The sequence below is a fragment of the Carlito syrichta genome, unplaced genomic scaffold (assembly GCF_000164805.1).
Source record: "Carlito syrichta isolate Samal-C Ts95f unplaced genomic scaffold, Tarsius_syrichta-2.0.1 Scaffold309206, whole genome shotgun sequence".
Classification (NCBI taxonomy): Eukaryota; Metazoa; Chordata; class Mammalia; order Primates; family Tarsiidae; genus Carlito; species Carlito syrichta.
Genome location: NW_007253302.1, coordinates 320,431 through 344,370, shown reverse-complemented (window position 1 = coordinate 344,370; position 23,940 = coordinate 320,431). Strand labels below are relative to the sequence as shown.

Here is a 23,940-nt window from a genome sequence, read left to right as displayed (position 1 = left end):
CAGGCATGTGCTACCACACCCAGCTGATTTTTTGATTTATTGTAGAGATGAGGTCTCGCTGTCCAGGCGAGTCTCGAACCCGTGGGCTCAGGCAATCCACTCACCTCAGCCTCCCAAAGGCGCGGGATTACAGGCTGAGCCACCGAGCCCGGCTTCAAATAATCTTTTTTGAGTCAGGGTCTCACTCTGTTGCCCAGATTGGAGTACAGTGGCATGATCATAGCTCACCACAGCCTCAACCCTCTGGGCTCAGGTGATCCTTCTGCCTTAGCCTCCCAAGTGACTGGGACTACAGGCACATTCCCCCACGCCTGGCTAATCTTTTTTTATTTTTTGTAGAGACAAGGTCTTGCTTGTTGTCTAGGCTGGGCTCGAACTCCTGGTCTCAAGTAAGCCTCCTGCCTCAGCCGCACTCAAGTAATCTTTCTCTTGATCTCAGTTGTAGTAGGATCTCTTTCTCTCCCCTCTCCCGCTCCTCTTCTCCCTCTTCCTCTTACCCCCCTTTCCCTTCCCTTCCTTCTTTCTCTTTCTTTCTTCAGGGTCTCACTCTGTCACCCAGGCTAGAGCGCAGTGGCAAGTTTCTGGCTCACTACAGCCTTGACTTCCTGGGCTCAGGAAATCCTTGCACCTCATTCTCCCAAGTAGCTGGGACTGTAGGCGTGTCCCACCATGCCTGGCTAATTTTTGTATTTTTGTAAGGAAGAGGTCTCAACTATGTTGCCCAGGCTCTGGAACTCCTGGGCCTAAGCAGTTCGTGCCCTGGCCTTCCAAAGTGTTGGGATTATGGGTGTGAACCACTGTGCCCAACCTGGATTTTTTTTTTAAATAATACTTATACATTTTAGTTAGTGCTCCAAATCATTTATGCAACTACCTTAGTGAAAATATTTTATTTCACTGGTACTTAGATGAAGGTCCAGTAAATGTAAAATAGAGTTCTATGTGAATTGAGATCTAGAATTTTGTATGAATTTATTTAATTCCCAAATCCACTTTTTCTTCATTGCTTCTTGGTGTGAAGATTTCAACTCTATGTGCTATACTTTCCTTTTTAGCATGATACTAGTAGTCCTTTGCTAATCAGTGGAACCTCTGCAACTGAGCTCCCATGGGCTGTAAAAGTAAGTAAATTTTGTAACTGTTCTTTCCTTACTCCTGCTTTGCTTCCTACCCACATACATCCTCCTCTCCCCCCAAATATATTGCATTAGACTTTCATATTATATTTAAGGACAGTCGGGGAAATACTAGTATTAGAAATCTTTGAGGAATTTTTCAGCTTTGTCAGTCATTTTGTGACAATTAGTTTTGATCTAATCTCATTTCTGTCATAAAGAATAAATGATGATGTCATAATCCTGTATTAACTGAAATCTTTGATAAAAAGATAATTTACCCCACAGGTATTATTTATTATTTAAAAATTCTGGTTAGGTATTCTCCTTATGGCTCTAAAACAATTCTTTATGGCATCTTTTTCAGAAATGGGTATTTTGCATTATAGTTTTTTAGAGGCAAACTGATTTTATCATACCAGATCTTGACAACTAATGATTTAAAATCATTATTGGAATATAGCAGATAGAATGAGCTTTGGTAAATGTGCACAGTTTTTTTTTTTTTTTTAAAGCCATTTCGATTTGTATGTCTCTGTATGCTGTGGGCTATTAACTAATTTTTAAAAGTATAGGAATCTGGCCTTGACTATGCAGATAATGGTTTTTCATGCCATACAAGTAGTTTAAACATTTTAGAAAATATTTTATTGACAAAAAAAAGAAATCTTGCTTTGGGGAGAATCTTGCTATTTATTCTTACCCCCAATTAAAAAAAAATTTTATTTAAATTTAAATAAAACTTAAATTTGAAATGTACCTAATATCTTAAAAAAGTCAGAGACAAGGAGTATCTAACCTTTTGACTTTCCTGGGCTGCATCGTATAAAGAGGAATTGTCTTGGGCCACACATAAATTATATAATATAGTTAGTGTGTATATACATGATAAGACTTCTTTTTTAAAATATATTTTTATTATAAAGTTTAGAAAAATGAGAACAATATAAAGCTAGTGGGAAATTTAACCTTGTTTTTATAAAACTAATCTATCAGTGTCTGGTTTGATGGAAGTGGTCGCAATTCTTAGTGAATTCTCAAGGGAAGCTCATCAGAAATGTTTGCTCAAATTTTGCTCTTCGTGTGCTTCATAATTGAAAACAACTGCTCACAAATGTATGTACTGCCAGAAAGTGATGTCATGAATAAGGCTTGATTATCAAGTGAGGGAGATTTTTCTCTAGGAAGATAGGTCCTATGGTAGTTCAATAGGGAGACGAGGTCAAATTTTTCTTTCAGTTGGATGTCTGTAACTCTGCATTCCATTTGAAAATTTGCAGGTAAAATCTTAATATCAACTAAAAGTGGTGTAGCAAATATAGAAAATAATGATTTTTTTTTGCTGGAAATCTTGAAATCTGTTTTCACATTGTGTTAACACAGAAAGCAAAGCTACATGTTTTTGGCAGTTCGCAGTACTGCGTTTAGCCATTGTAACAAAATGTGTTAAATTATTTTCCATAATTTGAGCGTGCCATAATTTCATTTCAAGCACAGTATCACTTTGGAACTTCAAAAATCGAATTATGCATGTAGTCACAAAGAAAAGAAGCCCTAAAAAACACATGATGTTAAAAACATTTTGTGGAGCTACAGAACTAGCCCGTGGGCTGTGGGTTGGACATACTTGTCATAGACTATCACTAACTAGCTGTGTCTTCTTATAAAATTATAGTTACTTTCTTGCTCTGGTCTGTGTAGGTGAAAGGGTTGGACTAGATCCTCTTCACAGGCCTTCTACCTCTGAAATCTTCTGATTCTAACGTAACAGCAGAAAAACAAAGATAGTGTTCCAGCTACAAAAGGAATAAGGAATAATGGGCTCTTGAGTAAAGACACTTTGAAATTATTTACTTGCAGATCTTTCCAGTGAATACTATATTTTGATGAAAGTGAAAAATTTTTAAATGATAGTTAAAAAAAATACTGGGTGTGTTCTTTGAGGACTTGAGTTTTATAACTATAGTTAAATCTTTTTCACCATTATTTAACTTGTGTGTGTGTGTGTGTGTTTTTGTATTGTAGTCTGAAGATAAGACCAAATATGATGCAATTTTTGATAGTTTAAATCCAGTAGATGGATTTCTGTCTGGTGATAAAGTGAAACCAGTGTTGCTCAATTCTAAGTTGCCTGTGGATATCCTTGGAAGAGTAAGATATTATTAAATTCTAAATATAATTTTTATGTATTTTAATTTTATATTTACTAGAAGCACTTACAATTCATTGTTGAAAAATACATAGCTTTATTTTAAAGTTGTATTAGTATAGGCTTTTTTATGATCTAACTTAATATATAAAATTATGGTCAACCTATTTTTGTAGTTGGATATTCCCTATAACCAAGTAAAATATGAGTGGTTGCAAGTAGTTATATATGTAAGCCCCTTAAGTAGATCCTTTTTTTCTTTATGCGGTACACTCTGAACTCCCTATTGCTTGAGTTAATTTCTGGAGATCATCCGTATTTTACGTGTGCCACCTACTATATCATGGTGTTTTGTAAGGGATACGCTTATCTTTGAAGTCATTCATTCTACTTTGTAACTTGTACTTCCTATCTTTTTAGATCTCTTTCCTATATACTTCTAAGACTTTAATCTTTGACTTTACAAAGACCTTTAAATCTCAGGCTTCTTGACTTTACTTTTCTTTTTAAAAAACTTAAAAATTGTAACAGATACACATACCATGAAACTTAACCATCTTAACCGATTTTTAAGTGTAACTCAGTGGTATGAAGTACGTTTACATTGTAATGCAACTATCACTACCATCCATCTCATAACTCTCTTCATGTTGTAAAACTAAAACTCTGTTCCTTTTTTTGGTCTACAGTTCTGTGTTCTTATCCTTAGCTTCCTTTGCCATGTTATTCTTTCATGTCTCCTGCCTGATGAAAATCCAAATTTTTTATTTTTATTTTTGAAAATCTAACTTTTTAAATTTTAATTTTTCTTTCTTTTTTAAAAATATAGATGGGTCTTGCTATGTTATCTAGGCTGGTTTCGAACTCCTGGGCTCAAGCAGTCCTCCCATCTTGGCCTCCCAAAGTGCTGAAATTACAGCTGTGAACCACTGTGCCCAGCGTGAAAATCAAACTTTGCATGAAGCTAATTTTCTGCCTTCTCTGTTGTTGCATACAGACTATTGAGAAAGTCTAATAAGATTGGTGTAATTGTAAATTCATAAATACCAACTTCATCTAGGCTTCTGCCTACTTTCTGCCACTCTTGTGCTGTTTCTATAGTGATTTCTCTCTACCCTTCTTCATATTTCAAACCCTATCTATATCTACTGCCTTTAAATCTCTTGCCCTTTCTGTGATTTCCCACTTAAGCAGATAACATAGGGTCAAATCCTGATTGTACTATCTAGCTATGTGATGTTGGGCAAGTCATTAGGAAACCATGTCTCAGTTTTCTAATCTTTAAAATGGGCATAATTCCCAGTTTATAAAATCATAGGGATTAAATATGATGATGTATGTAAAGTACTTAGTGCAGTGCTTGTTACTTATTCTTTGAATGCTAGCTGCCATGATGATGATGTTGACAACCACCACATCACCAATACTAGTACTGCTGTTACTAGATCAATGTTACATAGATTTTAGGTGCCAGTAAATATTGACTTAAAAACCTTTTTTTTTTTTTTTTTTTTTTTTGAGAAAGCTGGATTTATTAAGAGGACAGAAAAGCTCTCACAGTGGGAGGGGATGGGGGGGGGTTTGCCCCAAAGCCATTTTTTAGTATTTCCCACTAATTATTTCTCCACTGTGTGGTCAATATGAGATTTCTAAACTATATATATATATATTTTTTTTTTTTTTTTCTTTTTCACTTAAAACTAAACTTTTTGTAGATTTCCATTGCATTTATGATGAAGTTCAAACTCCTTTCAAGGCATTTAATGACTAGACACTTGCTTATCTCTACTCTTAATTCTCATCAGTACTCTTTCTTTTCCTGTCCCTAAAAGAAATGAAAGAACATTAATCTTTATCAATTCTTCTCTGTTTAAGGTTTGGGAGTTGAGTGATATTGACCATGATGGAATGCTTGACAGAGATGAGTTTGCAGTTGTAAGTAACATGATGCTCTTAAAGTTTTATACATCTTGTTTCTTTTCATGTGAAAATTTCGTCTTTTCGTTCATCCTTAGAGAAAAACAATTTCCATTACATTTTTGGTATGAACATTCTTACCTAGACTTTGTCAGGCAGTCAGGAAATATTTTCTAAATAAATGAATAACAGAAAATGTGTGTTTTGCCCTCTTCATTTTATTGGACTTTAAGGTAAATGGTAATATATACTTTGAATAATGTACTGTAAAGATGCTGAATGATAGTATCTTTTATATTACAACTTGACCAGATATCTCAGTACCTGCTTCTGCTATGGAGTAATTTTGCTTCAAGCATATCCCAATTTTCACTATTTTTTTTAATTTTTTTTAATAATTAATCAGTATTTTTATTATAGTTTTGAATATTTTTATTTACTTTTTTTTTTTTTTTTTTTTTTTTTTTTTGAGTTCTGTCGCCCATACTGGAGGGCAGCGGCCGCTCCCGGCCACCGCAGCCTCGACCTGCTGGGCTCCGGCGATCCTTCCGCCTCAGCCTTCCGAGTAGCCGGAATTACAGGCGCGCGCTACCCCGCCGGCTGATTGTTTGATTTATTGTAGAGATGAGGTCTCGCCTGCCCAGGCGGGTCTCGAACCCGCGGGTTCAGGCAATTCACTCACCTCAGCCTCCCAAAGGCGCGGGATTACAGGCTGAGCCACCGAGCCCGGCTTTCAATTTTCACTTTTATTCCATTAATAATGAAACATGAATAGCGCTTCAATTTTATTCTCTTTATGAGGGCAGAAAAGTTTTAACATCCTATCTGAAGATATATTATCTTAGTAATTGGATAGTTAATTCCAAATAAAATTGTATTCATCTATCCCTTAAAGATTAGAGAATACTCTGCTGTTAATTCATTAATGGCCCTTTTACTCTCTTATTTGGAAATTAGTCTGTTCAAATTTTTCATCCCTTTTTATTTTGCTAAGGAATTGTACATTTCTTTTACATTAAAACTTGCCACTACAAATTTGCATTGTGTATTGTTCTCTTGTGGTTATATTTTTTCTCATTCCAAATTTTGGGTGTTTTTGCTTCCTTGTGTTTTTTGTTTAATCTGATTTTGTGTAATTTATTAATCTGTTACAAGAACCATCTTTTGGGTTTATTTATTCTTCCTATTTGGTCTGTTTTATTTCATCTTTTTCAGCTTTTATCTCTTCCTAGTATTTTATTGTGTATTCTTTTTATTTTTAAATTTCTGGAAGATGAGTACTAAATTTCTTTAATATTGAAATCACTTTTATAAAGGTTATATTTCCCTGAATACAGGTTTAGCTGGATTTTCTAGATATTGGAAATTGTTCTTCTTTTACAACCTTTTAGATAAATTTTGGTTTTCTTTTATCATCTGGTTAAGGAATATGTTTCCTAGTTCCCAAAGAATTAAGTTTGTTTGGTTTTTACTTCCATATATGCTTTTACTTTGATTGGATTATAACTAGAAAGGTGTGCTCTGTAAAATCTCTACTTTAAAAATTTGTTAAGGCTAGCTTTGTTGACAAGTTCATGACCTATTTTTCTTTTTGTTCCCTGGATATATCAGTATTTATTTTTGGAGAATATTAGGCTTCTGTGAAGCCATTATATCAGATTTTTATTTTATTTTATTTTATTTTTATTTTTTAATATTTTTTATTATGGTTTTGTGGGGTACAGTTAAGTGTTAGGTATATAATTACGTTTCATTCAGGCACTCTGTTGATAAGAGGTGTTTCCCCCTCCCCAGACAGATATTTGCTACTGTTAATCCCATCTCCCTACCCCCCATAGTTTCCCAGTACCGTCAGTCATTTTCTTATAGTTATATCAGATTTTTAAATTGTAGTTTCCTTTTGCCCTTGCTTTGGCTTTTTTTTTGTCCTTTCATATATTTTTCTGTTTGTTTCCCATGACAGCCAAATGAAATAGGCAGAATACATATTACTTTTTATCACATTTTAAAAATGCAGAGACAGAAATTTAAAGTGACTTGAATTCTGGTCACAGATACCTGGTCTTTGTCATTTTAATTTGGGGGATAGTTGAGAAATGGTGGGGGATACCCTCTCATGATGGTGACAAAAGTCATCCCAACTGTGTAAATAACCGTCTCATGATGGTGACAAAAGTCATCCTAGCTGTGTATCAGAAACTGAGTCTATGTTTGTGGTATGTTTCTGGGAAAGGGAATGTATTAAAGAGATTTGGGTGATGATGTGCTTTGAAATACCGTCATACTCTACACATACACTTTTCGTAAATTGCTTTTTCTTTAAGGATATTGGTGCAAAACCTTTTTATCAGTCAGTCAGCGTTTATGTTTGTGAAGGGATGGAAATTGTAAGTCAATCACATCACATACCTGTTCAAAAAAAGCAAAAGTATATATCTCTTTCAGGCAATAAACATGTAATTTTTACTTCCATGATAAGAAATCATTTTGTAAACAATTATATGTGAACACTTCTAGAACCTGTCAAGATTTATTCATAAAATTTAGCATTAGATTAAACTGATACCCAGATAACAGGATACAGAAGTTATCCACTGACTCAAATTCTCCACTCTAGTGCAAAATATTTATATAGGTATGATGTAATGAGGAATTTTTTTTTCTTATAAGAACAAAAATTTTATATTTCAAAGGAGCATTAGTTTTTGTCTAAGATAATGATGTAAATATTGATTTTATTTCTCCTTATCTATATCTTACATTATTTTCTCTGTTCCTTATTGTTACTGATTTTTAAGTTGTGATTCATTCATTACCTCTACTTGTGAATGTGGAAATTCTAGTATAATGTCCTGTTTCATTAATAGTTAAATACAGGTTGAGCATCTCTAATATGAAAACCTGAAATTTGAAGTGCTACAAAATCCGAAACTTTTTGAGTTCTGACATGACACACAATATCATGGCAAGATGCCATGTTGGCACAAGTGAAAAATTCCACACCTGACCTCCTGTGATGGGTTGCAGTCAAAACTTTGCTTAATTCACAAAATTATTAAAAATATTGTGTAAAATTACCTTTGGCTATGTGTATAAAGTGTATATGAAACAAATTAATTTGTGTTTAGACTTGGGTCCCATCCTCAATATATCTCATTATGTATGTACAAATATTCCAAAATCTGAAATCTGAAACACTTCTGGTCCCAGATACTAACTTTTCGGTAAAATTAAGACTTTTAGATTATTTTTACTTTTCTTTCCCCATCATTTCCTAAGCCCAGAAGATTTTAGAACTTTTTGTAACTCAAATTCTAGATTTTGCTTAATTTAGTTTTTTTGGTTCTAGAATTTTTCTTGCAGTTTTGCTCAATATTAATAATTGCACTAGTATTCTTTTGGTTAGAATTTGCCTGTTTCTTTCCTTTTACTTTAATGAATGGGGCAATGTAATCTGTACTATTTTAAATTTTAATTTTTTTAGTTTCAATAGCTTTAGAGGGCTGCAAGTGGCTTTTGGTTACCTAGTTGAATTCTAGAGTGGTGAAGTCTGGACTTTTGGTGTACTGATCACTAGAATGGTGTACATTGTATCCAGTAGGTAACTTTTCATCCCATACTCACCTCTCATTCCCCCCCATGAATCTCCAATGTCCATTATACCACTGTCTATGCCTTAGTATACCCATAGCTTAGCTCCCACTTATAAGTGAGAGCATGCAGTGTTTGGCTTTTTGTTCCTGAGTTAATGTCACTTAGGATAGTGGCCTCTAGTTCATCCAATTTGCTGCATAATACATTATTTTGTTCTATTTCATGGCTAAATAGTATTCCATGACATACATAGGCCACATTTTCTTTATCTACTCATCAGTTGATGGGCAGTTAGGTTGATTCTATATCTTTGCAGTTATGAATGGTGCTGTGATAAACATATGAGTACAGGTGTCTTTTTTTTTTTTTTTTGTATAATGACTTCTTTTCCTTTGCTTAGATATCCAGTAGTGAGATTGCTCAATTGAATGGTAGACTGCTTTTAATTCTTTGAGAAATTTTCATACTGTTTTTCATATAGGTTGTACTAAGTTACTTTTCTATTGACAGTTGTAAGCATTCCCTTTTTACTGCATCCATGTTAACATTTGCTGTTTATTGACTTTTAATAATGACCTAATGGTCATTCTCAATGGGGTAAGGTGTTATCTCATTGTGGTTTTAATTTGCATTTCCCTGGTAATTGTACACTATTTAAAAAAATTATAATTACTTCAACATTGCCAATATAACTGTACTTGTGAGTCATTGATTTGCCTTTATTTATAAGCATCATTATTCTTAAAAACTAAGTTTTAAGAGTTAGTCTTACTCTTCCTTGAAAATCGAAGGAATTTTTAGAATACTTTTGCAATAGTGGAATAACTAAGAATTGAACATTTTAAATTATCTTCTTAAATAATGATATGCAATGTACTTATTAATATGACCATTCTTTTCAACTATGATAGTTTATATTCTGTCAGGATATTGGTTTGTTGAAATATAATGTAGGTTTTTTTCCCACCAAAATGTCTTATTTTACTAATTAGTCAAAACTGAATTTTGATTAAGAATCTTTTTGTTCAAGACTTACCTTTAAAATTCTTGCTTGTTTTGTCTCGGATAAAATGCTTTTGGTTTGTTGACCCACTATCTGCTCTGTGTTTATTTTTCAAATTAGAACAAATAAAAATGAAGTTAATGAGAGATTCTAACTTAGTGAGTTGAATTACAATATCAGTTTTTAAAAAATAATAATTTATTTCACTAATAAACTAAAACTTGATTGAACATGAATCTTTGTTATAGATTTCCCTTTAAAATTCTTAACCAGTTTCTTTTCTTTTATAGCATAAATGGGATTTGCGGTTGGTTTATTTTTTTTTAATTGGAATAAATAAAGTTAGAGAGTCTAACTTGTATAACTTCTGTTGCCATGTGAACCTTTAATGAATGGCCCTTTTTTCTTTTCAAATGTAAATGCTTCCTCATATTCTCAGAAACCCAGTGGTTTAATTAAAAATCCAGAATCTAGGATATCTTTGAGCTTTTTTGGTTTTAAAAGTGAATTTGTAAAGGTCAGGCCTTGGTATGGCTGTCAGTGTTCTGGCTACAATTGAAATGACTTTTGAGAATTTTGGATTAAAAATCATATTGACCTTTTTGAATATGGTTTTAAAAAAATGTCTGTGACTATCAGTATCCCATTTACTCACTGATGAATTATCTTACTAAGTAGGTCATAAGGATATTGGAAATAAATCCCTAACTTTTACTTCTGACCCATTTAGCTTAGTAGATAGTCTCTGATAGGGCATTAAAGGGACATTTTGCAAAAGGGCCAATTTTTGTTACCAATTTGAAAACTCAAAATGTATATAAAATTTTGGTTTTGTCATTGAACAAAGGGAAGTGACTGATCATTGTTTAAGCTTATTGTTCTCTTTGTAGGATGCGTTTTACAAGTGTATGGTCTTTGAAATAATTATTTGTTTTCTTAGGACCGAAAATACTGCTTTTAATTTTAAGAGAAGGCCCCTAAATCTAGTAATCTAGTATTTGGTGAATGAGCTTATACGCATGCTTTTTCATAGATTGTTCGGTTTGACAAGATTCTATAATTTAGGTCCTCTAAGCATAGCAGTCACTGTCTTAGTACCTGGGATGAACCTCAGCTTTCTAGAATCATGCTTTTGTTTTTTTTTTTTTCCTAGTTAACTTTGAAAGGATTGTAGATTTATGGTAAAAGTTGCAGTGGGGAATACCCTTCATTGTATTCCTTTATTCTTATATTGTATTACCTTGGTATGTTTGCCCAAAATAAGAAACCCATGTTTATACATTATTAACTCTAGAATTTATTTGGGTTTCACCAGTTTTTTGTTTCTGTCTCAGGATTCAATCTAGGGTATCACATTATATTTAGTTGCCATGTCTCTTCAGTTACTCTGGTATATATTAGTTTGTCAGTCTTGCCTTTTAAAAAAAATTATTAATATGACTAACATTTTTGAGGAATACTGGCCAGATATCCTGTATAGGAGGTCTTCTAGTCTAGGTTTGTCTGATGTTTTTCTTGTGAATAGATTCAAGGAATGGGTTTTTACAAAGAGTACCATGGAGACAAAATGCATTTTGTTGTCACATTACATCAGGAGGTACATGATGTCCTTGTGACATCACTGGTAAGGTTAACCTTCATTACTTGGTAAAGTTACCCTTTTTCCCTTTTCTTACTGTTTTCTTTGGAAGTGTAGACTCAGCCAGGCCCTTTTTACTTTGCCAACTGTCTTTATATCTATCCATTGGTTTTTACATTCTTTATTTTTATTTTAGATTCATGGAGTATACATGTGTTTTCATTACATGGACATACTGTGTAGTGGTGGAGATTGGGTCTCAGGTCTCAGGTGGCCCATTCCCCAGATAGTGAACATTGTGCCCTGTAGGTAATTTCTGAACCCTAACCCTTCCTTCCCCCTTATTGGTGTCCCCAGTGTCTATTATTTCCACTTTTGTGACCAGTTAGCTCCCACAAATGAGTGAGAACATGCAGTGTTTGATTTTTCTGTCTCTGAGTCAGTTTACGTTGGATGATGATGTCTGTCTCCATCCATGCTGCTGCAAAGGATATGATTTTATTCTTTTTTTTATGACTGTGTAGTATTTCATGGTGTATATACCACATTTTCATTATTCACTGATTGGTTGGTAGGCATTTAGGTTGATTCTACATCTTTTCAATTATGATGTGATGAACATGTGGGTGCAAGTGTCTTTTTTATATGATGACCTCTGTTCCTTAGGGTAGATACCTAGAAGTGGAATTGCTGGATCAAATGGTAGATCTACTTTTAGTTCTTTGAGTAATCTCCATACTGCTTTCCATAGAGGTTGTTCTAATTTATACTCCCATTGACAGTGTATAAGTGTTCCCCTTTTCTCTGCATCCATGCCAGCATCTATCGTTTTTTGATTTTTAAATAATGGCCATTCTGACTGGTGTAAGGTGTTATCTCATAGTGGTTTTAATTTGCATTTCCCTGATTATGAGTGATGTTGAAATTTTTTTCCTCATATGTTTGGACATTTGTATCTCTTCTTTTTATTTTTATATATTTTATTGTAAAGATGTGGGGTACAATTCAGGATTACGTATGCAATACAAGTGGACATTGTACAGGTAAAGTTTGGGCCTCCCTTTGGTTCCCATTTTGTCTGTTTTGAGATCAGGTACCTTAATTGATGTTGTGTCCCTACCTCCACCCAGGCAGTATCCCGCATTTTGTGTATCTTCTTTTGAGAGCTATCTGTTCATGTCGTATGCTCACCTTTTAATGGTGCTTTTATTTGCTTTTTTCTTGCTGGTTTGTTTGAATTATTTGTAGATTCTGGATATTAGTCCTTTGTCAGATGTATAGTTTGCAAATATGTTTTCCCATTCTGTAGGTTGCCTGTAGGCTCTGTTTATTATTCCTTTTACTGTGCAGAAGCTTTTTAGTTTAAGTCTCACTTATTTCTTTTTTAGTTGCCTTTGCTTTTGGGGTTTAGCCATAAACTCTTTGCCTAGGCCAATGTCCATGTAAGGTTTTCCTGAGTTTTCTTCTAGAATTTTTATGGTTTTAGGTGCGACTTTAAGTCTTTAATTAAATATCTTGCATTAATTTCTGTATATGGGGGGGAGATAGAGATCAAGTCTCATTTTTCTGCATGTGGCTATCCAATTTTCCGAGCACCATTTGTTGAATAGGGTGTCCTTTTCCCCGTGTATGTTTTTGTCTGCTTTGTCAAAGATCAATTGGTTGTCGGTATTTGGATTTATTTCTGGATTCTCTTTTCTGTTCCATTAGTCCATGTGTCTGTTCTTTTTACTAGTACCATGCTGTTTTGGTTACTACACCCTTGTAGTATAATTTGAAGTCAGGTAATGTGATGCCTCTAGCTTTGTTCTTTTTTGCCTATGATTGCTTTGCTATTTTGGTTCCATATGAATTTTAAGATTTTTTTTTCTAATTCTGTGAAAAATGACGTTGGTATTTATATTCTTATTAAGTTTCAAATTTTTCTGACAGGTAAATTTTTAGACTGGAATTGGTGTAAGTTTTTGTCAGTAGAATTTGTTAGGTCTTCATTATGTGAAGTGTTTTTGGCATTTGGAGATTTATAGAGGAGCTGTTTTTGTGTGCATTAGCATGTATCATATGTATTGAAATTAAGTTTTTACATATCTGTTGCTTCTGTTGGGTTGTAAAAGTGAGGGATCATTTCACTTTTGTATTTTTAGTACCTAGTATAATAATGATACAGTGCCTGTTGAACAGAAATTTCTCAATAAATGTTTTATTGAACTAAATTGATGGAAAATGTAAAAAATGCCTGATAATTTCATCCCAGATTGCAATCTTAAGAAATTATAGCTGGCATTTCAACTGCTTGTAACACTCCTAAAGAAGGTGCTAAAAATTTGTTCTCAAAGTATGATTTCCCGCCAGCAACATCAATATCACCTGAGAACCTGTTAGAAATGCAAATTATTAAGCCTCGTCCCAGTCTGAACCTGTGCTTTAAAAGCTCTGCAGGTGATTCTCATGGTCACTAAAAGTTGAGAAATACTACATAAAAGCACGGAGAATGAAAAAAAGTCAGAGAAAGTTAACTGTTAGTAATTGACTATAACAGTAAAATGAAATTCCTTCTTTCCGAAACTGCTGTCCCTAAGTTTAGGTTTATTTTTGATGCCTCTGCTTTGAAATCATAAAAAAAAAAAGCAAACAAGAAATTAGAAACATTCTAAATGCTTCTTTATCTGTGTAAATGCATTTGTTCTAATACATTTCAGTTTGACTAGTTACTAGCAGATTTTTTTTTTTTTTGGTGAGTATGGTGCATCATTTTATTTGGCTGCTGTTTTTGATTCAGTGGCAGATTTTGAATAGGATAAAGTGCAATGTAACAAAATAAGCAAAGTCACAACCCAGGAGTGTTAAAAATTTTCTGTTCACTTTTGCTATCTTGTTTGTTGGTAAAGTTTTTGACTTCTGTTTTGTCAGGAAAACTATTTTCAAGGCAGCATAGAATTAATAACATTTTTTTAACTTTCAAAAAAAATATGTTGTCTATTGGCAGCAGATGGCCTACATTGCTTTTTTGCTTCTAGTGTCCACTTTTCCAGGAAATGACTCCCATCTGCAGCAAGAGTGCTGACTGTGCATGCTAGTCACTTCTCTTAGCTCAGTGCCAATCTAATAATATTACAATACGTATATGAGGGGGACTCAAAAAAACCAAAATTACTCCTTGTAGTACAGGCTTCCCTTCTAGGTAAGTGTTCTAGGAACCTATCAACATCAGTATACCAGCTAGCGTTGTTGTGAGAGACTGTGTGTGGCTTCAGTGAATTTGTTTTTGGAGAGTCCTTCAAGACATTTGCCCATTTCATGATGGGTGGTTTATGAGCGCACCTGCTTACACTGTGCTGAATATTCAGCAGTTTTTGATCAAAAACGGCATGACTCCTGTGCTACTCATCCAGTCTTGCCCCAATGACTTTTTTTGTTTGTTTGTTTCTCTGGATGACAAAAGTCCTCACAGGGAAATAAATGTTTTACCAGTGTGGAAGAGGTGAAACAAAAAACAGCAGAAGCAATAAAAGGCATCAAAATTGATGAGCTCAAAAACTGTTTTCAGCAGTGGAAAAGTGTCTTGATAGGTGGATCAGATGGAGAGTACTTTGAAGGTGACTGAAGTTTAAACTAGTAAGAATAAATACACAATTTAAAAAATAAATCCTGGGGGTTTTTTGGGGGAGTCCTCTCTGGTATTATGAATTTGGTTGAAAGTATGTGCTAATCAGATTATTTTGTCTGGATTTTCAGGCTTTTGGAAATAAAAGTTTGTGTGTTTCTAAAACTGAAACTGAATTCTTTCAGGTTGGCTAGTGAATGGGGAGAGAATTCTTGGTTTGGGTCTAAAGGTCAAGTGTGGTCCCTGGGCAAATATCATTGGCATCACCTGGGTATGTGTTAAAAATGCAAATTCCCAGGCCAAACCCCAGCCTTACTGATTCTGAAATTCTGGGTGCAGGGCCCAGAATCTGTACTTTATCAAGCTGTTCAAGGAATTCTGATGCCCACTAAAATTTGAGTACCAATGATTTACTTTTGTTGGTTGTAAAGGAAAGCATGATATTGTAAGATTACATGTATGTTGCCAGTAAGCCTGATCAAATCCGGAAAAAGTAAGAACTTTATAGCCAGAAGATCTTTGTTTGACCTCATTTATTAAAAATGTTGTACTAGGTAAATTACTTAGCATCTTAGCCTCATTTCTTCATTTTGCAGTGTTATTAGTAATTATGGAAATCATGGGTCAGTGTTGTTGTATTGAATGCTCAATAAATAATGATTTGAAAGTTCTACAAAACTTATAATTTCCTCTTGGGGAGAATTATGATTTTCAGTGGAAGAAAAAAATAAGAAATATGCAAGGGTTTCTTCTTTCGTTGCTTCTGGAATCATTCTAGAGGTTCCAAGTTACTTCCAGTAATTTCATATGCTCAAAGATAGTCCTGGAAATTTTATTTTCTGAAGGTCTTGAAGATGTCTTGACTCCCTTAAAATGGAGCTAAATATTCTGGGACAGTCTAATGCAGGTCATTCCATTTTTGCAAGTGCTTTACGTATTTAATTTAAAATATGTAAAAGGGGTTATATTTATCATGGCTCAGAAATCAATATTCAGTGAAAAAATCTCATTCCATCCCTGCTCTCAACTGTTCCATTTACCTCTACTTGATAAACAGCCAGTTTTCTTAATTTCTTACTTATCCTCCAAGAATTTTTTAATGCAAATGTCAACAAATATGAATAATTATTTCCTCTTTACCACAAGAGATAACACACCATATTCACTGTTCAGCACTATGCTTTTTCATGGTTAGTAGGTTATCTTGGAATATCTTTTCCATAGAGAGAGCTCTATGATTCTTTTTTTCCTGATCAATCATATTGAGGAATTCTTTATATACAACAAACTGCATCCAATTAAGTATATAATTTGATGAGTTTTGGCAATTATATACCCGTGAAGGCCCCACAACAATTAAGACAGAATGTTTTCTATTATGTTTTTTAATGCCACATAGTATTTCATTGTATGAATATATCATAATTTTTTTTTTTTTTGAGTTGGAGTCTCACTCTGTCGCCCAGACTGGAGTGCAGTGGCCACTCCCGGCCACCGCAGCCTCGACCTGCTGGGCTCCGGCGATCCTTCCGCCTCAGCCTTCCAAGTAGCCGAAATTACAGGCATGCGCTACCACGCCCGGCTGATTTTTTGATTTATTGTAGAGATGAGGTCTTGCTGCCCAGGCGGGTCTCGAACCTGCCGGCTCAGGCAATCCGCTCACCTCAGCCTCCCAAAGGCGCAGGATTACAGGCTGAGCCACCGAGCCCGGGTATATCATAATTTTTTAAACCAGTTTTTTTAGGTGGGCACTTGGGTTGTGATACAAACAATGCTACAGTTAATAGCCTTTTAAAAATATAGTATTTCCTATTTAGGCAGGTAAACCTAAGGATAGATTTTACATGTGCAGTTGCGAAGCAAAAGGGGAAATACATTTGCAGTTTGGTAGATGTTGCAAATTTGTCCTTAGGGGTGGTACCAATTTGAACTCTTTAGGGGAAGAAAGTAATTTTTCCTCTACCCATCTGAGTTCTTGGCTGGTACCCCTGTGACAAATGACAGATTAACAAGAGAAAAACAGAAGTTTATTAACATGTATATTCCATATAGACTTCGGAGAAACTCTGGAAAAGAGTAATAGTTACAAAGGTAGCTTAGAACTCAGGCTTATACAGCGTCTTCAGCAAAGAACAATACATTTTTAGAGAAATGACAAGGTAAAAGAAAAGGACCTTGAGTCTCTAGGGACCACATATTATGGGAAGACAAATATATGGGAAACTAACAGTAGATAAAGGGTCCTTAGTACAGTTTGTTATGTAGATTCATCTGTGCCATCTGTAGGCTAATAACGGTCTAAAGTCATTTTGGTAAGGAGCTTTTATTCTTTCTTATAGAGAAGGGAGGAAAGACACATTTATAAATTTATGTCCTCCTTTTAAGCAAATGGTGGGAGGACAGAGAGTTTTTTTGTTTCTTCTGCTTTTTAAAAAATCTGCTGCTTCTTAATTGCTCAAAATAATCCATAAGCCAAAGTGGCAAGTTTTGGGGTGGCATATTCTGTTATCCTTCAGCTCCCATTAGCAGTGTATGAGTTTCCCCACAGTTTAACCAATGAAGTATGTTATAAAACTTTGAGTTTTTTGCTAATTAGGTGGAAAATAGTATATCAGTATTGTTTTAACTTGCAGTTTCTTATGAGTGAAATTGAGCATATTTTTGTATGTTAAAGGACAGGCCATTTAAGGTATCTACTTTTCTGTAAAACATCTGTTCATACTTTGTCCATTTTTCTTTTGGACTTTTTTTTCCCCTTGTTAATGTCTAGGAACTCTTTGTATATTATATATAAAAGAGATCACATCTTTCTTTGCAGATCCCCCCCCAAACTGTTGTTTGCCTTTGACATTGCAGGAACTTTAATTGAAGGGTGTATCTCTAAGTTTTTACTAAAAATATCCTTCTAAAAATTGTTTTGCTTTGATTTCTTTCCTTTTCTCCCTCCCACCTTTCATCTCTTTCTCTTTTTCCACTTCTTTACCTCCCAGGCTAATTTCTTTAAAAAGGATTTGAGATAGCCTAAAGATGACTTGTTTTTGAACAATAATCAATTAATTAATGAGTAAATGTTAAATGGTTTTAATATATATGTCCCTGGTTTGTTTATCTTGAAGGCCATGTTTTTGGTATACTGTGCACTAGAGAAAGAACCTGTGCCAATGTCCTTGCCTCCAGCCTTGGTGCCACCTTCTAAGAGAAAAACGGTCAGTATATCAGGATCTGTGCGGTTGATCCCCTCTTCAGCATCAGCCAAGGAATCTTACCACTCCTTACCACCTGTAGGCATTTTACCTACCAAAGCACCATTAAGACAGGTAGACATTTATTAGTGTTAAAGGATTTTTTTTTTAACAAAGTGCATGGCATTTAACAATTGATTACTTGATAGGGGGAGTGATCAAATGTATCAAAAATTTAGAGCTCTGTCCAGTTGAACCTGCATAATGTGATGTTCTGAGGACACAGACATTCCTTCTGCATTTGGCCTTAGCTCATATGGGTGTTTTATTGGCTTTGCCTTGATCTACCCAGAATTAAAGTTAGAGATGGAAGATGCCCTATGCTAACATGGCATGTTTCCCCTGGCATAATTAATAGTTGATTTTGTTTTGTTTAATTTCTAGTTAACTCTTGATTCTGTGGGATCAAATTCTCCAATCCTGGGTTTTCCAAGGCTTTTTTTTCTTTTTTCCCCTTCCAGCCTGCCTTTTGTCATGTTGAGTAAGGGAAGATAATAGCAGGATATGCAAATCAGCCAGTATGGCTATAGTTAAGACTGCTGGGTGAAACTATAAAAAAATGAAGGTTGAGAATTATCTGAATATTTGTTTAGACAGACTTTTTCAGTTACCTATGTTCATGTAGGCATTCAAAAGTCAAGAGTTAACTCTGCTTGAATTTACTCATTCCTTAAAAGAAAAATAAGTAATAACGTGCACCTATAAATACAGTCCTAACTGATCTGTATTTTTCTTGTTATTTTCTCTTCGCCACAATATTTTGATTGAGATGTGATGTGGAAGTGATACAGTGTTGCTGTAGTTAGTAAGGTAGACTTGTTCAGAATTTGTGTCAGATACTCTTATGGACAGAAGAGGGATGCTTTAAAGTTTGTTTCATTTTGGCAGAAATAACTGTTGGTTTTTTCCCCCTCTGTAGTGGGTTGTATGCTCTGCAGAAAAAGCTAAATATGATGAAATCTTCCTGAAAACTGATAAAGATATGGATGGATTTGTGTCTGGATTGGAGGTCCGTGAAATCTTCCTAAAAACAGGTTTACCTTCTACCTTACTAGCCCATATTTGGTAAGACTTTATTTAAATTGATTTTTTTAAAAGTTGGCTTTGTATCAACTCCAGTTTTGTACATTCTTACTTTACTCATTTATAAATAGGACAGATTTTGTTTCAGAATTCTGGGCGATGAACACAAGGTTGAGAATGGGATACCTGAAGCTTTATATGATTGACAGTGTCAGTTAATTGTTATTAGACTTATAAATGCAGAATCTATTTATATCTTAAACTTAAAATTTTCAGAGAGACTGCAAATATTTGACATTTAAGCAGTATAAAAGAAAAAACTATCTTCAAGGCATGCCTGTATAATTCCATAGAGTATATGTATACTTTCACATAGGAATAACACACTTGGTCCTTAAAGAAGACAAGCCTTAGTGTCTTTAATGAATTTCATATGATATGAGATAATATATATGACAGTGCTTTGTAGTGTGTCTGCCACCGTCCATCTAACTACACAACAAGGGTTATCTTGAGATTTTTAAGAGACAGCAAACATCAGAATTGTAGCCCCATGGTTGTAAAGAGAAACCTAGGAAAGAATAGAGGAAGACAGTAGATTTACCTTACAAGAAGCAAGAGGCTGGGCATGGTGGCTCAGGCCTGTAATCCCAGCACTTTGAGAGGCCAAGGCGAGAGGATCGTCTGAGACCAAGGGTTTGAGACCATCCTGGGCAACTTGGCGAGACCTCATTTCTACAGTAAGTTAAAAAATTAGCTGGGTGTGGTGATGTGCGCCTGTAGTTCCAGCTACTTGGAAGACTGAAGTGGAAGGATCGCCTGAGCCCAACAGGTTGAGGCTGCGGTGACTTCAAGCATGCCACTGCACTCCAGCCTGGGCGACAGAGTGAGACTCCAAACAACAACAAAAAGAAACAAGAACCTAAGACTGGGAAAGATTAAATATGCAGAACTAATAATGGCTGCCACTTTTGAGTGCATAGACTAAGCACTGTGCTTAATAAATGACAGCAGCTGTTATGAGGTTGAAATTATGATTTTTTATGTACCCTGTCTTTAATTCTCAGGTACCCTCACAAAATTCTCATTATCATCTATCATCTCCACTTTATAGATGAGGAAACTAAGACTTAGAGTGAATGGTTAAAACATTTGACCAAGGTCACAAGAAGAAGTAAATAGAAAGCTGTAATTTAAGGTTCATTTGACACAATACCATAGCAGTCTTTTCATCAGGTCTTACTGACCTTCAATTAATTAAACCGATCAGGACGTCAAAGAGCTGAGCTTTTATTTATTTATTTTATTTTTTAAAGAAAAAGTGGAGTAAAACCCTTACATTTTTTCTTCAAGTGATTTTATAAAGCTTTCCAGATTGCTGCCTTCTCCTCACATGTGATCTTCATTTGCAGCTGTTCATTCTGTATTGGCTTGGTGATCCTTGTATTCTCCTCCTAGTCCAAGAGTTGAAGGAAGTACGCTGACATGAAAATATTTTGCTTGTTTTAGTATAATTCTAGTGCTACCAATGAATCAAATTTGTTGAGACTTAGGTTTCACCATCTTTTAATGTTAAAAATTTGAGGAATTGAGAATGTTGGACTTCTTTGGCCCCCCATAGCTGTTATTCTGTAGTTAGTGATTCTGGAAATTGGTAAGAAAGAAAGTTAATTAGATTTGAGGCCTCTACGTGGCACTAGGGTGAACATTCTCTTTTTATCATTTTAGCCAATCTACCTTTTCTAACATTTGAGTGAGTTTTAGACAAGCTGCAAGTTGGTGTGAAGTGTTTTTATTTATTTATTGTTTGTTTTTTGAGTTGGAGTTTCATTTTGTTGCCTAGGCTGAATTGCAGTCACATTCTCACAGTGACCTCAACCTTCACCTACTGGGCTCAGAAAATCTTTCTGCCTCGGCCTTCCAAGTAGCTGGAGCTACAGGAGTGAGCCACCACACCAGGCTAATTTTTAAAATTTATTATAGAGATGAGGTCTCGCCAAGTTGCCCGGGCTGGTCTTGAACCCCTGGGCTCAGGAAGTCCTTTTGCCTTCACCTCCCAAAGGCCTGGGATTACAGGTGTGAGCCACTGTGCCTGGCTTCAACTCATAATTTTTTATTTATTTTTATTTATTTTTTATTTTTTGAGTTGGACTCTCACTCTGTTGCCCAGACTAGGGTGCAGTGGCATGCTCACGGCCACCTCATTGTTAACCCTCTGGGCTCAGGTGATCCTTCCACCTCAGCCTTCCAAGTTGCCAGAAATGCAGGTGCGTGCTACCATGCCCAGCTAATTTTTAAAAAATTTACTGTAGAGAAGAGGTCTTGCCAAGTTGCCTAGGCTGTTCTTGAACCTGTGAGCTCAGGCAGTTCCCTCACCTTGGCCTCCCAAAGTGCTGGGACTATAGGCTTGAACGACTGCACCTGGCCCATAATTTTTAAAAAGATACATAATTGTACTTTTTCCCTGGATTTTTTGGGAGTTGTGGCATTTATATACTGTTCATTTTGTTTTTTTGTACAGGGCCTTATGTGATACAAAGGACTGTGGAAAACTTTCAAAGGATCAGTTTGCCTTGGCTTTTCACTTAATCAATCAAAAGTTGATAAAAGGCATTGATCCTCCTCACATTCTTACTCCTGATATGATTCCACCATCAGACAGGGCCAGTTTACAAAAGGTAAGACAATCTAAAAGAAAACCTGAATGCATTAATTTCAAAGGAACAAGTGCTGTGTCAAATTACAGATTTGATGAGGGTGGAATAGTAGAGAAGGTGTATCTGACCAAGTGCTGCGCAGTATACTGTTTGTGGTTTAGTTTGTACCTATAAATATGCTGGAGTGCCTTGTATAGCATCCTTACCTGCAGCTTATTTGCCCCACCATTCACTAAATATATGACAACTATATTTTTCAATCTTAAAATTGGAAAAATGGGCCTTATTTTTCCTTTCCCAGATTTGTGAATTAATTTTTATGAATAGATTATAAAAGAATTAAATTATTATGTTTTGTTTGATGATTTTCTTTTATAGAAAAAAATACAAATTTGAAGACAAAATCTAGGATATGATTGTTTGGTGTTAATTTTACATCAAAAATGCCCCCAAGCATTTTTGATGTAAAACATGTTGAGTAAAACATTTTTGATGCAAAACATGTTGAGTAAATCTGTGTGGTTTTGCCATATATGACCCTTTATTCCTGAGTATACAGCTGAACTTCACACCCGAATGACTAGAAGCAGGCTTTAGTTACTTTTGGTTTTAGAGGAAGTTTTCAAAACTACATTTTTAAGCCATGTTGGGCCTTGGTTTTTCTCTCCTCATCTAGAAACTCTTCCTATTATAGTGTTTTTGCTATTATCTTTGCCTTTATTTTTTTTTTTAATTTTATTTTTTGATTTGAAGTCTCATTCCATCGCCCAGGCTAGAGTGCAGTGGTATGCTCACTGGCCATCCCAGCATCAACCTGCTGGGTTCCGGCAATCCTTCCACCTCAGCCTTCCAAGTAGCTGGAACTACAGGCCCGGCTAATTTTTGATTGGTTGTAGAGACGAGGTCTTGCCAAGTTGCCCAGGCTGGTCTCAAACCCCTGGGCTCTGACAATCCTCTCGCCTTGGCTTCCCAAAGTTCTGGGATTACAGACTTGAGCCACTGTGCCTGGCCTAGCTTGGCCTTTAAAAGGACTTGCATACTGTAGAGACTATTTGCCTTTAAAAATACTTTGTGGCCGGGCTCGGTGGCTCAACCTGGCATCCCAGCACTTTGGGAGGCCAAGGTGAGTGGATTGCCTGAGCCCGCGAGTTCAAGACCAGCCCAGGAAACTTGGCGAGACCTTGTTTCTACAATAAATTTTTAAAAATTAGCTGGGCATGGTAGCGTGCGCCTGTAGTTCCAGCTACTTGGAAGGATTGCTGGAGCCCAGCAGGTCGACATTGGGGTGGCCATGAGTGTGCCACTGCATTCCAACCTGGGTGACCAGGTAAGACTCCAACTCAAAAAAAATAATAAATAAATAAATACGTAAATACTTTTGTATCTTTAAATCTCTTATTGCCTATAAAGTAATCATTGCTGTGCTCTTCAGAGTTGTATATACAGTAATAGGAGTTGTCAAATGTGTATGAAGAGAGCTCTCTTTAAAATAGTAATAGAATGTTTTGGTTTTGCATTAATTTTGTCACAGAAGTTTAAAAAAAATCCCATTTTAACAAACCTAATTAAAATCAAAATTGGAATTTTTCCCCCCAGTAAATTAAATGGAATTTATAGTTACCAGATTTAGAGAGTTACTTATAGATGTTTTGGTCCTTTAAAAAAAAAATTACAGATGAGGTCTTGCTATGTTGCCCAGGCTGGTCTTGAACTCCTAGGCTTAAGCAATCCTCCTGCCTTGGCCTCCTAAAGTGCTGGGATTACAGGTGTGAGCCACTGCACCCAGCCAGTCCTTATTTTTAATAAAATAACTATTTAATTATATGCTTTGTGAGGAGGTGGGAACAGTTTGTGAATCTTTTGAGATTCTTTGTGGTATATGACTTGGGTTCTCTAAGTTGTAGAGAAGACTGATGCCATCCAGAAAGATAAATTTTACTGGATTTGTATTTTTATCTTAGTTATGGAATACTGTGTTGTTACATTCTTTCTTTCACCTATGCGGACTGTTTTTTTGTACTTGTTGCTTTCTTCGTTTTATAACCTATTCATTCTCC

The 23,940-nt window shown here is 35.3% G+C and overlaps 1 protein-coding gene across 8 annotated transcripts in view; it reads left to right on the top strand.

The window, feature by feature from the left end:
* EPS15 (epidermal growth factor receptor pathway substrate 15) overlaps positions 1–23,940 on the top strand; it is a 164,409-nt gene that overhangs the window by 44,751 nt on the left and 95,718 nt on the right. For 4 of the 8 annotated variants that reach the window (XM_008066982.1, XM_008066980.1, XM_008066986.1 and 1 more), the window contains exons 6-11: positions 1,056–1,121; positions 3,141–3,266; positions 5,140–5,199; positions 18,078–18,278; positions 19,123–19,268; positions 21,748–21,904. In XM_008066982.1, the coding sequence (XP_008065173.1) occupies positions 1,056–1,121; positions 3,141–3,266; positions 5,140–5,199; positions 18,078–18,278; positions 19,123–19,268; positions 21,748–21,904 (756 nt within the window). The remainder of the gene's footprint in view (positions 1–1,055; positions 1,122–3,140; positions 3,267–5,139; positions 5,200–18,077; positions 18,279–19,122; positions 19,269–21,747; positions 21,905–23,940) is intronic. The other 4 variants (XM_008066985.1, XM_008066987.2, XM_008066981.1 and 1 more) reach the window with 3 other exon arrangements.